The 13,919-nt window shown below is 46.0% G+C and overlaps 4 protein-coding genes across 4 annotated transcripts; 1 reads left to right on the top strand and 3 right to left on the bottom strand.

Moving 5' to 3' along the window:
• Positions 1–192: 192 nt before the first annotated feature.
• Positions 193–4,762, bottom strand: PSV08DRAFT_373684 (Transglycosylase-like domain protein; the record flags this gene model as incomplete). Its single annotated transcript, XM_014221452.2, has 6 exons — positions 193–698; positions 784–797; positions 1,280–1,416; positions 1,907–1,990; positions 2,707–2,730; positions 4,388–4,762. 6 exons carry the CDS (start codon positions 4,760–4,762, stop codon positions 193–195), a joined length of 1,140 nt encoding a protein of 379 aa, XP_014076927.2.
• A 273-nt stretch (positions 4,763–5,035) lies between these two features.
• On the bottom strand, positions 5,036–6,549 carry PSV08DRAFT_373683 (uncharacterized protein; the record flags this gene model as incomplete). The annotated part of the gene is made up of 2 exons (XM_066093250.1): positions 5,036–6,193; positions 6,268–6,549. 2 exons carry the CDS (start codon positions 6,547–6,549, stop codon positions 5,036–5,038), a joined length of 1,440 nt encoding a protein of 479 aa, XP_065948402.1.
• A 559-nt stretch (positions 6,550–7,108) lies between these two features.
• PSV08DRAFT_186780 (uncharacterized protein) lies at positions 7,109–8,021 on the top strand (the record flags this gene model as incomplete). Its single annotated transcript, XM_066091938.1, has 2 exons — positions 7,109–7,164; positions 7,265–8,021. 2 exons carry the CDS (start codon positions 7,109–7,111, stop codon positions 8,019–8,021), a joined length of 813 nt encoding a protein of 270 aa, XP_065948401.1.
• An 859-nt stretch (positions 8,022–8,880) lies between these two features.
• Positions 8,881–10,480, bottom strand: PSV08DRAFT_373681 (uncharacterized protein; the record flags this gene model as incomplete). Its single annotated transcript, XM_066093249.1, has 8 exons — positions 8,881–9,118; positions 9,150–9,306; positions 9,376–9,571; positions 9,644–9,676; positions 9,710–9,993; positions 10,024–10,199; positions 10,281–10,366; positions 10,466–10,480. The coding sequence occupies 8 exons, from the start codon at positions 10,478–10,480 to the stop codon at positions 8,881–8,883; spliced, it is 1,185 nt and encodes a 394-aa protein (XP_065948400.1).
• Between the last annotated feature and the right edge of the window lie 3,439 nt (positions 10,481–13,919).

Genomic DNA, 13,919 nt, shown 5'->3' with positions numbered 1-13,919 from the left:
CAAATTCTACAGTAACGTTAGTTCAATTATTGTGTGCGTTAGTCTCAGGTCATTCATATTAAGAGAGAAAAAACAATTTTCTATGGTTGTAAGTAGTATGCAAGGTTAGTAAAAAACCGCTAAAGAATGATGTTGCGCACCTATCCCCCCTCCAACCCCATCTCAATAGAGTTGTACAAGTGATCTTACAGGCTATGCAAGATCGCAACACCAAATCCCAGTAGAGTGCGCACATCCAATTTCAGAGAAGTCTTTTGACATCAAGATCTCTGCGTGGCCGGTTTGCCCTCTATAATCCCAGCCGTCGGACTCACGCTGGCATACGCCATCCAGCCCTGGGGTTTCAGGTTTCTCGCACAGCCAACCACCTACAAAAACGTGTTCAAAATTGGTGGTATCACCAGGGGCCAGGACTTGACCAAACGTGCCGGGATTGAGCTTGTGGATCATGACTCCTTTGCTCGCTGTCACAGTGTCCATAGCGTTCAACTCCAGCTGCCGCTTGTGTGTAAGGGTTTTCATTTCCATCTTAGTGCGCCACTTGTCGACAACGACCATATAGTCAGCATTAGGGACCACCGGTATCACAGAGCTGCTAGGAAGAGAGGATGGCGTGGTGGCAATGTGTACTTCACTCCTACATGCTGTATGCGTTCTGGCAACAGTTGCTTGCATGAAGTCACCAGAAGCTGCATGGACTACGGACAGCCAACTAAGCATAGCCAAAGCTAGAATCCCGTTGAAAAACATCATCGTATTGCTTTGTGAGACGAAAAGACAGACGTACAAAAGCCGTTCTGCAGAAAGAGGAAATCTGGTGCAATGAACATAAGAAATGGGAAGTAGTTCTGCTTATACATATGTACATGAATAAGGTGTGTAACCATGTAAGTTATGGGATTTCCTCTGTCATACCACATCTTGAAAAAACAGACTTGGCACAGAATATCCATGTCAGCATTTTGCATAATTTGATTAGTGACTTCACATGTTGATCCTGTTACCATGGATTAATCGTTTAGTCAGAAACGGTTTCTTTTATAAAAAAAACGCTAGTAGATATACATCGCACTATTACCAGTGCATGGTTCGTGAATATCGGCCATCGGAAAGACGTGTTGTGGCACGCAGTAATTTGTTCCAGCAAAGCGAAGCATTGTGCAGGAGCATGTATCAATCAGATGGTAGTTCGATTGATAGCTCTAGAGACTGCATAGTTAACCAACGCGCGCGTCGCGGTACTGTTGGAATTGCATCCAGGCCACATGTCTACCCTTACACAAATGTAAGCAGCTTATTTAAGCTGTTCTGTCTGATGACGTTGATCACCGTAAGTGAAATTACAAGTAGCGATTCAATTTCGCTTAGCATAGTCTGCTCCTCACCTGGCGTAGTCGTGACAAGGACAATGATTATCTTCAGTTGTAGTCAGCTTACAACTATCAAGTCCAACGTTTTGTCGGTAATTCAGGATTCTGCTGAGTGGTCCGTTGGCCTAAGTATGCGGATCAATATCACTCTTGGAATTGCCTTTTGTCTCTTGCGCTGTCGCCTTACGCTCACGACCACGCGTTCCCCTGCCTATGCGTGCTGCGCGAGCGCCGACAATCAACGATTGGTGATGTCGACCGTAGCGCTTTCATTTTGTTGATCTCCTGGTGCAATCGTCGGCTATGGCAAAGAACATCTTGGAGCGCCACGGGCTTTCGGATATGCCTCTATAGCCATGGTTTGTATGCGCCACGGTTTATACTCGTGTGAGACTACCTTGCGGTTAGCAGGAATGAAAACATACATAGCAGAAGAAGCGGTGGGCTCATCGTATTACCTATGTACTAAAGCCTATATTGCGTGTCTAAGGGCTGTATTTTTGGCAATTCTTCGCAGCGGCTTTATGTCTTCTGACTGGCTCCACATTGTATATCATGCATGGTAAGACAATTTGTGGTTGACGGATCGGCTGCTGAGGCAGAACAGGTCGTAACGGGGGCTGAATTCGTTGTCGAGCTAATTCGAGTATTGGTGATATGGGATGTAACGGACGCCGTTTGCTGCCGCGGCCATGAAGAGGGACATCCATTGTGTATCCGGGTCGTGCGAAATGCTGTTTTTCTTCTGTGGAAGCGAGCACGACTCCAATTGCATCTAGTCGAGCTTTTCAACTCAACACCATTGTGGTGTTGCGCGTGTTCAGTTAAGACCGAGATTGCAGTGAATATATCATGACCATGAGCCGTTTTGCAGCAAGAAAATCATGTAGATAATTAGCTATGCACTCTTGTCTACATCGCTCGCGGCCTGCCACGATGACACTTCAATGACTGGAGTAACTACAGCACGGCCAAAATTTTGGTCATCGTACACCGCCCGCCAATATTTCGCCTAGGCATATAGGAAGTCAAAAAGTGTCGCTGGCCTCGTCGAGTAACTAAGATGCTTGCGCTGGCGCATGGACTCTGAATGCGATGATGCCAGCTCAGCACATCCAGGCGGGCACATCCTTGGAAGACGTAGGTACAGCAGACTTTGTTTGTTGCCCTGCCATTTCGTCTGGTAACGGTGTTAGCATGACGCATGTAAGAGCGTTTTGGCGGGGGACAGTAAGCGTTTTCGCTTGGGAAGAACCTGACACTAATGCAAGTCACTGGAAACGTGAAAGTGTCAGATCCGGTCGCACAGACCATACTAACGTGCATCCCTTCGTACCGGAACAACCGGTGTGGCGGAACACTATTTCTTGAGCAAGCAGATAAGACACAGAAAAACTTATCGAAATATATTCATAATCTGTTGCGATTTTCACTTGCATACATCCTACACCTGACTCAGGTTGAGATAGAAAAATACATCGTAGTGCGGCTGTGGGACGTCAATCTGCTGGCGACGACATTTCGCACCTTAACTGGCGTCTCAGCCTACGCAACCATTTTATTTCAAATTTGCTCGTCGGGCGCATTGAGTGATTTCCCATATATGAAAGTCTTGGATCCTTGTCTCGAAATAGTAAATAATGCTCTGTCGTGATGATTAGAAAGTTTCTCCGTTGCCAGAGCGATGAGCAAAATTCGCGATGAGAGTTTAGCGCAAAAAGCTCAGCTTTGTCATCTGAAATCTATTCACGTGACCTTGATCCTGGTTAGTCATGTGACTTATTCTTCTGGCACGTTCTATGAGTCTTTGGTCTTTGTAGAGGCGCACGCGTGGAGCGAACGACAGTCACTGCTATCGAGTGCATTAAGTAGCGCTGACGGTATGTAAATTTCACTTCTAAACCCCATGATTGTCCGGATGTTTTAACGTACACACATATCCTGGTCGTGCTGACAGGAGTATGTATACTGCACTAACAATCTGATTTGCTAAGCCATAAAAGTGCATAAATGCCAAGCAGGCAGCAGCCGACGCACGGCCGCTGTCATTACTTGAAGAATCCCCTGAGCTGATTCTTGGTCTTATATATTCTCAAACCAAAGCCGTTCGATGTCTCCGATAGCTCTTTCAGAGTAAGTAGCTTTTTACGCATTCTCTGTCCATCACAATCATCACTACACGAGTATGTCCCCCTAGTGTCAGATGAATGTTTATGTTAACAATTTGGGACTTGCGCTAATTATCACTCATAACTATTAGTGGAATCGTTAGTTTACACACTCAGCAACGGTCGCATCAATCATTCAGCCAAACTTGTTAATGACGATACGGGGATCTGGAACGAGAATGATCGGACTGGAGTGATTTATCGCGCCTGCAATTGCAGCACAATTGATGACTCTGGAAAAGTGTTGGGCAAATGGAACCAACCTCATCTTGTGGCGAAGGTTAGGGACGAGACATTCGCAAGTCAATGCAATCGTGACAGGTTTGACGTGTGGGTCTTTTGTGAGGGAACGACGCGTGCTGCAAGTGCAAGGAAGTTCCTTGATGACCTTGACAGTATGGCTCTATCAAAATACTCCTAAAAAGATGTATATCTAATTAGTTTCAGGCTCTAAAACCTACCCGGGATCCCTTGTTGCAAAGAATCTGGGCAAAATCTAGATATGGCTGGAGATTGTACCGACCCATAGGACTGACTGTCTAGTTACAGTGATAGAAACGCACAGCCCAGATCATGGAAAACGGAATGCGCCAGAAGTCCAGGCACCAGTCGATCCAATGCTGGAATCATGGAGAGCGCCCGAGGCCTGGATGTGGTGATAGGAGGTGAAATACATATTTAGTTACATAGCGTTATTCTTACTATAGAGAGGTCATGGGCGTAAAATCATTTCACAGATTTGCTATTTCTTACCTCGATATGTGCTGACCGTCGTACTTGACCTCGTGGGATGTCATTATCACTATGATGCTTACCCAGTAAGCTTAGGACGTCAGGTGACTTATCAACACTAGTGTTGATGGCAGCAATCTCGACACCGTTACGCAGCACTCGTACAACCACATCTTTCGTATAGCACAATCCAAATCCTACCCCTCGTTTGATCTTTTCAATCTGGCTTTTCCACTCGACTACTGCGCCTTGCAAACTCAGAAGCACCTCGTCACCGATGGTGATATCTGTCATGGCTAGGGACAGGGCGCTGGAATTGGTAAAGCGCACCTTTACCTGTCCATTTACACGGCGTAGTCTCAGGCTGGGCTCTGCAAGTACAACAGCCATCTCATTACGTGAAGTGGAGTATGGCCATTTTATCATGACAATTGCTCTGATTTGTCCGGATGGAATGTTCGGAGAGATTTCCGCGATCGGTATCAGATCCATCTGTGAAAGGCCATCCAGACACATAACAACGACAAGGGAGATATTTTGAATTCCCAGCACGTCTTCTATATAAGCTATACCGCAAATGTCGGTTATGATGCTTACGATGATTGCGATTGACATAGTCAAACCTAGAGACGACAGCAGCAGTGGGTGGAGCTGATGACATGTTGTGTGCGTTGGTCTCTCTAGGCAACATCGAGTAAGACGATTAGGCCAGTTATCTGTAGACATCCTGTTACATTGATGGGCAATACCATTAGTATAACAAGTCTACAGCACATACAGCCATCGGTCCGCGCCCAGGAAGTCAGCCTCATCAACTTGCTCGAAAGAAGCCCCTTCGTTTGTATCATACAGGCCAGTGTTACCATAAGGCCCTTTGCTGCTGGAGACTGCAACAGGCGACCAGCTGCCTCTAGAAAGCCGTCGTAGTGTCGAAAAATCACCGTGCACTTTTTGAAGCCCAGGGTCGAAGATGTAGCCAGCGAAGAAGAATTCTATGTATAGGCGGTCTTGCCTTGCATGGCGTGAGCAGTTTTCTATCAACAGACGGGCTTGATCAAGGAGCATTCGGAGAGCCTCTGTGGTTTTCGACGTCCAGCGGCTGCTTACATGCTCACAGATATGAACTGCGCGCACTTGGAGAATACCAGAAAACCTGCAAAATTCGTTATGGAAAAAGTCTGCGCATATTTTCGGCACCGACACAGACAAAGTCTCCAGTTGAGAGAGTTTTCGAAACATTGCGCAGTAGTCCTCGGCATCACCGTTGGGAGAGCCAGGGTGCGAATGACAAAACCCGTCTTGCGATCGAGGACTGTGCTCTATAACCCGAAGCGTTGCGGGGGCTGCCTCAGTCATCGCCACCACGCTGTCGATGGTTGTCGAAGAATTGCAAGTCAGGTAAAACTCTCTAAGCCTTGTAGTAGTGCGGGCGATTGCAATGACGTCTCTATCTGTGATAGGCATAAAGGTTGTGTTCCCAAAGATTTTCAGGCGGTGCAAGTAGCTAAAGTCGACTGAAGGCAGGGGGTCGAGATCGGTCCAGTTCGTCTCTTCGGCCATCTGCTGGGTCGTCGGCTCAACGCACTGCAGCTCGAGGGATTCCAGTCGTACTCGGCGACCTGTCAGTAACATCTGCCACGATTCGGAACTAATGTACCGGATGGCTGTCCATGGACATGACAACGAAGTAAGACTGTCGCATTCCTTCAGTGACTCGTAGACGAGTGAAATCGTCTCGGCAGTATAGAAGCCATGAACACACACGCGCCTAATCGCAGATCCAAACCTAGGAAACTCTCTACAAATACTGGCCGTCCTTTGCAGGGCGGCGAAAGGGTTGCGGTAGACAGCAATGCCCGTTGGACGTTCGATGAGTTCGTAGAGTGGGTAGAGGCGCCGATGGGGAGACAGGTCAAACCATTGCTACACAGTTAGTCTTATCATGCAGAGCGTATTTTTCTCACAAAAAACACGGGGGGGGGGGGAGATGTGCTTACCTCTGCACCTCCCCAGTTTTTTAGGTAGAGCTCGCGCAGTGCATAGTCCAAGGCCCAGTCATGCCACCTTCTGCACACTAGCCGCAGTGCAGAACTCACATCCCACTTTAGCCGATCCAAAGGAAGAAGTCCTCTCACATAGCGCTGGCAGTGCGATGGAGATAGTAGCATGGATGCACCTGATATCCCATAGGTGAATGTAGGCCCGTCGCGTATATTGGCCTCTGCGACGTCCTCCAAGATCTGGGAAAGGATTTCGAATGGCAATGTTTGAATGCTCATCATCTGCGGCTACTCGGGTTGCCAAATGATGGTATCAGGGTTTAGACCATGAGCAAATGTAGACTGAAGAATAAATGTCTGAAGTTATGGGCGACGGGACATGCCTTGTACGTCTTTGCCTGTGAGAGAACACTCGGTATTCTATAAGCGTCCCAGCAAGACCTGCTAGTGTTTGCATTGATAGTGGATGTTTGCATTTACTTTCGCGTTCTGGTCAATCGTCACTACATCACTCTGTCGAATGAGCTATCAGTACTGACTTGTCCCCTCCATCTCCACAGTTTCTAAGCACTCAAATGATAGCATGTGTTGACGAGCACGCAAGTATGAAGCAGTCGGGATAGCAATGGCAGCGTTGTACGGCTGACAGCGTAAGCATTTGCGGAAACGCTGAGGCAGATGTCGAAGCCAGCCACACGTAAGCTGACTGTATAGCACACGAGCTGAGTAGTGCTGCTTTGTATCCGAAATCTAATGCACATAAAGTGTCTGGTTGCATAGCGAATGGCAGCCTTGACAAGAATTGCTATCTATCGAGCTCACTTCTTCCTCACTCAAAATGTACACAGAGACTCTCGTCCTTCTTCACTGGGCTGCCAGTGTTAGTGGGCACATGTAGGTGGTTTGATGTGTTTGCATGCTGCCCGCAAAAGTTGCAATATAGAATATGCAATACTGCTAGGCTAGACCGTATACTAACTTAATGACTGACCAGGTCACTTTGGTATCCTGGACCGCTCGGGGGGGCCAAAGAGGCCAACGCAATGTCTACATACGTAGACTCTGAGCTCAACTTCCCTCTGGGATGTTGTGACGAGAACGGCCAAGCTACCTTGCCGAGCCCGGGCATCTGCCGGGGTCACCTTGACATGTTCGACGAGCAGGAGCCGCAAGTAGTGTGGCAAGCAGGCCAGAATGCCTACTTCCAGCTTTCCGACCATACGTACGCAGCAGGCACGCCAGGCTCCACGCACCACGGAGGCAGCTGCCAGGTTGGCTTCTCTCTAGATCGTGGCCAGACATGGAAAGCGGCGGCTTCCTTCTCTGGCAACTGCCCGCGTCGGGCGGAAGATGGATCACCCAGCAGCCAGACGTTTGACTTCCAAGTCCCTCGTGGTATGCCGAGTGGTAACGCTCTGTTTGCTTGGGTCTGGCTGAACCGCGAGCACGAGTTTTTCGTCAATTGCGCTAAGGTCAGAATTACAGCCAACGCTTCGCGTGTCCTGTCAGCCGACATGTCTCTTCCTTCTTCTCGTGGACTCTGGAGGCAGAGCAGGCCGAAAGCTTTCCGCTCATGCGAATGGGACACAGCTCCCGTGATGAAAATGAGCTACTACACTACTGACGCTGACTGCATGCCCAACGCCAAACTACGGCATGCGCAAAGTGATGACTTTGAGCTTGGTTGGGATGTGGCGTGTGGCGTTGTAGAGGGTGATGGTGCTTTCCCAATCCAGATGATCGCCTGCTGACGGGGTTCACATCATCGCGCTTAGTACTAGAAGCAACAATCAAAAAAAGTAGTTAATCATATTGCAAGCCCGATGTCTTCACCGGAGAATGGACAGAACGTGGTACTGCAGCCGTTGATGGGAGGCGGCAAATCGACCACCATTGTCCCTATTCTGAGTGCATATCACGTGTGTAGCTGTCAGATTGTGCTACGTTATCAAAGGCGCGATCAAACACTTGTCATTGATTGACTGTTGTATCTGAGCATCATCCTCTCTTGTCTATCTGATCTGCCCCAATTTTCTAAGATCGTGGTGGATCGTGCGCGTTGACTGATCACAGAATTCAGGTGCTCCGATCAGCACTCGGATTTTATTAACTAACCAGTTAACTAGTTAACTAACTAGATATTTGCAACCCTTATGATTCAATTGGCCATTTTCAGCAGACGGGGTTTCTCATTATACAAGGACCGACTTTAGAAGACTGCGATTAAAGCGTTCTAATCGGCCGGTGCCGGCACACAAGGAGTCCCGTCACGGAGTGATGTGTTTACATTAACTATTTATTTGACAAGCAGTGTCACTCTCCTCTTACTTTTGGCTTCTTCTGCGCGTGGCTAAGCTGAAAACCCTTTGATTGTGCATGAAATAGGGACTGTTCTTGTTGATTCCGGGATAGTTACCGGGGAAAGACTTCTAGACATGACTGTCGTCTATGCAGCCCCCAGGCCCGTCTCTTCCTGCGTAATAGAGATATCAATCCGTGTTTGGGTACAGCCTCCGTCCGGCAAATATCCAGTCAAGTAGTATTTACTTAGATATTTAAAAGAAATACATATTTTAGATTATGCGCTAGCTAAGCTACAGGAAGATAAGTCTAGAGAAGACTATATGAATTATACTTCAATGATTTCCTGTAGCCACCAAAACATAGATCTAATTTTGCCTTGAACTCGTCTCTCTTACGCCAATCGCGACTGGGAATTACATCTTCGTGGCCTTGCAGCTCATCTTGGACCCATTTAGATAACAAAAAGCTCCTAGGTTTAGGAAAATCTGGTACATTGTTTCCAACATTCTGAATGCGACGATCCTTTTCCAGCCAAGTGTATGACCTTAGTGCGCGCCGTTTTTTCATTAAAATACTCATCCCAATCATTTGGAAGCTTGTTACGAGACTTGTTTACATCTTCGAGTGCAAACATGTAGATATCCTCGTAATCAGCTATCCTTGCCGATTTTCCATCTATGATATGCCGTAAACGAGAGCCCTCCTCCATTTCCATGAATGTCCAACCTCGTTCTTCCTATTTTGGAATGTTTTCTTTAGCATGCGGCTGCCTGCTGTCACCAGTAAAGTTAAGCTTCTAACTTATTCTCTGATTTGTAGGCTCGAAGTAAAGATGACCCCCTGCAGTACCGCCAATGAAAGCTATGACATGAGTTGCGTAGAATGAAAGAACAGTGCTAAGAATTCCACATTTTCGAGCTCCGTATCTTCCATGTTGGGGTATAATTATAAGCTGTACTTTCTTCCCGTTGGAAAGTGTTCCGCGAAGTACATTGAACTAATTATAGGGTTTCTTGTATTTCGTTTTCTTGCTTCCAAGTGGCTTTCCAGTCTTTTCGATGGGAAATACTTTGTTTAGAAGAACATCTACTTTATCTTTGACCTAAGGTGCTGCATTAATTATCTTATAACGAACCCAGGCCCGCAGCATCTTCTTCTTGTATCCCTTTTTTTTCCAGATTTCTAAGGCTTTTTCGATTGATTTGGAATTAGGAATCTCTTTAAGTAAACTTTCGCCGTTGATGTCTGAACATTCTGGTAACATTTGGAATACTTTGGAGAAGGGTTGAATGATTTCTTGATCGACCTGGTCGATACAGAGGTCCTCTGAATCCTCGGGTTTATACACCCATATTGTGTTTTTTTCCAATCCCTTAGTAAGACAATAGCTTAATGCAGACCTAAACTTACGTAGGAGGTCTTCGCATTCCTCGTAAAAAGGGAGATAACTCAATTCTAATTCCAGATAACTTTCAATTCGCGCCTCGTCTTCATCACTCAAAGTAGAATTTCTACTCCTATTAAAAATGCTGTCCGCAAGATAATGGATCTCTTCTAACAGTATCATAGCTAGACCAAATTTCATAACATCTTGTCCAATTTGACTAAGTAGATAGTTGTGCCACCTTATACCCGCTAGGTTAAGGACAGAAACAATGCGGATAAGAGCATATTTATCAGCAATTTAATAGAGGTCGAAGTCCGACTTTTTCTTGTGCGCGCCACCTATAGCTCTCGACCCACTTAGTATAGTTCCACAATCCACAAATGTCGCAAGCAGGGAAATTGGCCACTAGTATAAGTCTCTCAAGATTAGAATTGGATTTTTATAGCCTTTGCCAAGCGCCGATATCAACCAAGCAAATTTAGTGTGAACATGACTAGGGTTTACATCAGATTCTTCCATATTGTCTTAGCTTCTGGAAAAAAGAATTAAGAGCAAGAGTAGCCGAATAATAGTATAAGTTGTTTTGGCGGAAATCAGGGTCCTAAGTAAAATCGCGAGTGTTAAGAGTTAAAGCAGACGATTTCATAGATAACAAAAGACACGACACAGCTGTTATCTAGAGATTTTGACCATTATAATTAGAGCTACACTTAAACGATTTCAATGGCCGGTAGGTGTCGCCTATTGTGATAGTGCGTGACATTGTGGGGATTTACATCATCGTAATGCTCATTGCGTCTGTCGAGTAAGCTATGTGTCACGAGCAGTCCTTGTGCGCTTACTATGAGACATTCAGTAAGACGAGCCATATTCAAAAGAATTTGGAGAACAGTAAGTAACGATTCAATCATGTAAGTGATAAGGTAGGAAAGGGGAGTCAGTCAGCAAACTGTAGCGCGGCGATTTTTCATGTGCCCTTTGCTTCTGCTTTGCTTCAAACTAACAATACCCATGCTTGTGAATGAAATATCTTATGAGTTCCTAAATGTTCGGGTCATACATTTCAAAGCTGCTGACCGTGTAGTCCACTAAGAATACGCACGTTGCTCGCGGCGATGATAGACAATATCACGCGGTCAACGAAACTAAGGTCGGAATTGTGTCAATTGATGCAACTGCAACCAAATATACAAAATAGTTGGATGAATCTAACAAACCACTTTTTACGTCACAAACAGTTACTGGAAAAAATCGGGTTTGCGATCTGACCACACTGACTGTGTATCACGTAGGTCTGGTAGTAACAAACTGGATGCTATCTAAGATTCGTGTGGTACGTTGAGTGAAGCGAATCCTTTCATAATCAATTTCATGTCGAATTTTGGTGTGGCAATAGCAATGCAGACCTGACAGGTGCCTATTGTAATGACAGCTATACCTCGGTAGCGTGAGTAAATGTTCAGGGGTAAGAGAGCACTCAAGATACCGGGAACGGTCCCGCTGCATGCGGATGTGGCACGGATGCTAAACGACCAAGACGACGGCAGGGGTAATCGCACGGATCACAAAACTCATTGTACAGATAAGCCCTTTTAAGTAAATACACATGCTATCTCTAAGCGAGTTGTCATCTATTTCACAAGCCTCCATATGGGTTGCCTTGATGCAGCACATCCATGCAGGCACGGCACGGACACCTGGCAGGATGGAGCTTAAGCCATACATACGTACGCGCGTGACAGCGTGCCTAGGGAAACAAGATTCATTGAGTTTGCGCCATAGACAGGTAAGCATGTTGCTGCGTGGCTAATGTGCTGTATCCAATGAAAATCAAGCTATCTAGGGGCCTAATTCTTGGAAATTTCATTTATGTGCCACATGAAATGTTGGCGTGATAGGGGGAAGTAAGGAAGACCGCACGATTGATCGGAAACTGCAACCAAACCTTGTGCGGAGAGGATCATGATTTGAGATTCTGCCAAAAATATACTAATTACAGGCCGGTTAGGGAATAGTTAGCCTTTTTCTCGTTTATGGAATGGGGCAAATCCGGCAGATATTTCCCCCTTGATTGCCACTTGATATGGTTAGGAGGCGTGAAAGAGTTAACCAGCGATAACTATGAGATGAATTCTGTGGTTAGATAATGTTAGTGTAGAGGTGCATAATTTGTGGTAAATGTAGTCCAACGTTTCCACTGATCTAAAAAATGCCGGCCGCCCAAAGCTGCGGACGCCAGAACCACCCCACTAGATTCATCGCGCACTGACCGGCCTTTGGCGTTTTCCTAAGTCAGCGTTATACCTTTGTAAAAGATAATCACCCGGTAGAATAACGTATGGATATAAATCCTGGATTTTGCCTATCCTGTATACAAGTCCGTCACTTCTAACAATTAACGCTGGCTCTTTGATTGCCTTGAACGCAAAACCGGGATTAAACTAGTAAGATTTCATGGATTTTATGTAGGTACTGCTACTGACTAGATACCAGACTCCCATGAGCCGTTATGGAACAACAAATCTGGAATCATGCATCAAGTCAAAATCGATCCAGGGGGTTCTGTCCTTGTGGTTGCGACATGCCGACACATAATCTATTGCAGTATCCACCCAGTCCGGCATCGTTTGGTGCACAACCGATTTCTCGAGCCCCTAATTGTGGAACCGCTTTCCATCACTCATACAGTGCTATAGAAGAACATACAGCCTCTTCGAGGCATCCCATAGCATGGGGTATTTGCGGCTGGCCATTGGATACGTCCCTAGTACATTACCCCAACACGGTATCTTCACCGCCCTATACCAGTTCACCAACTTACTGGTCATCCCAACCAACTCCCCATCAGTATCCAAATCTTCAGACTAGCCATCCTGCTGTTGGCACATATATTCAAGTTACCCAACTATCCGTTTACTGGAGCCCACAATCCTTGGTTCTACCCCAACAAATTGCTGCAAACTGCGAGCAATCCCTCCTTGAGTTTCCATATATCCCCCTAGATCAACCAGAAGTCTCTAAGTACTTATTCATGAGCGGCTCCAAAACATACCAATGCCTACAGCAATGTAAAGGCAGTGGCGAACTATGTTCGCGCGCATTTACAAGAAGATCAGACCTTCGCCGACACGAACGAAGTGTCCATCATTTAGGCGTCACGAACGTCTATTGTTGCCTATATCCGAAATGCGGGAAAACTATGGTAAGGAAAGACTCTCTTCTTCGGCACTGCTTGACACATCAGACAAATGGAGAGGGCCGCAACAAGATAATGAGTCTTGCCAAATCGAAAGAAAAAAATTCCAGCAACAAAGGGGACAAAATTGTGACTTGGTTCAAGAATGAGACTGAGCACGACTGAGACAGGCTTTAGAGCGGTTTTGTTTGCTTAGTGCTACACAGAATCGTGTAGGCAGAGCTCATTTACGCGCCTTTGTTGAGTCTCTTATATTTTGTAGAGTTAGGGAGAGTGTAGCTGTGTAATGTATTGAGGCTTACCTTTGTATTATATCACATCCTTAATCTCGCTATTAATTGATTGCCGTCGTGCGTATACTAATTCTGCCTTAAACTTGTCTCTCTGACACCAACCGCGACTAGGAATTACATCTTTGTAACCTTTCAGCTTATCTTAAACCCATGCGGACAAGAAATAGCTTCTGAGTTTTAAAAAATCCAGTACTTTGTTTTTAGCATTCTCAATGCGATAATCTGTTTCTAGCCAAGCGTATAACTCTAGTGCGCGCCGTTTTCCGTTAAATACTCATCCCAACGAATTAGAAGCTTGTCACGAGACTTTTTTACACGTTCAAGTGCACATACGAAAGCAGGGATACATCCAGAAACAAAGCAGCCACTGGGCCCAGAAGATCGTGAGAGCACACCATGGCTTTTCCCAGATAGTAGGCTGCCAGGCGGCATGAACGCTAAAAGTACAGATAACGAAGATGATGAAGAT

This window comes from Bipolaris maydis (genome assembly GCF_028858645.1).
Source record: "Bipolaris maydis strain C4 unplaced genomic scaffold PSV08scaffold_13, whole genome shotgun sequence".
Classification (NCBI taxonomy): Eukaryota; Fungi; Ascomycota; class Dothideomycetes; order Pleosporales; family Pleosporaceae; genus Bipolaris; species Bipolaris maydis.
The sequence above is the reverse complement of the archived record's forward strand: the minus strand, read 5'-3'. Positions and strand labels throughout refer to the sequence as shown.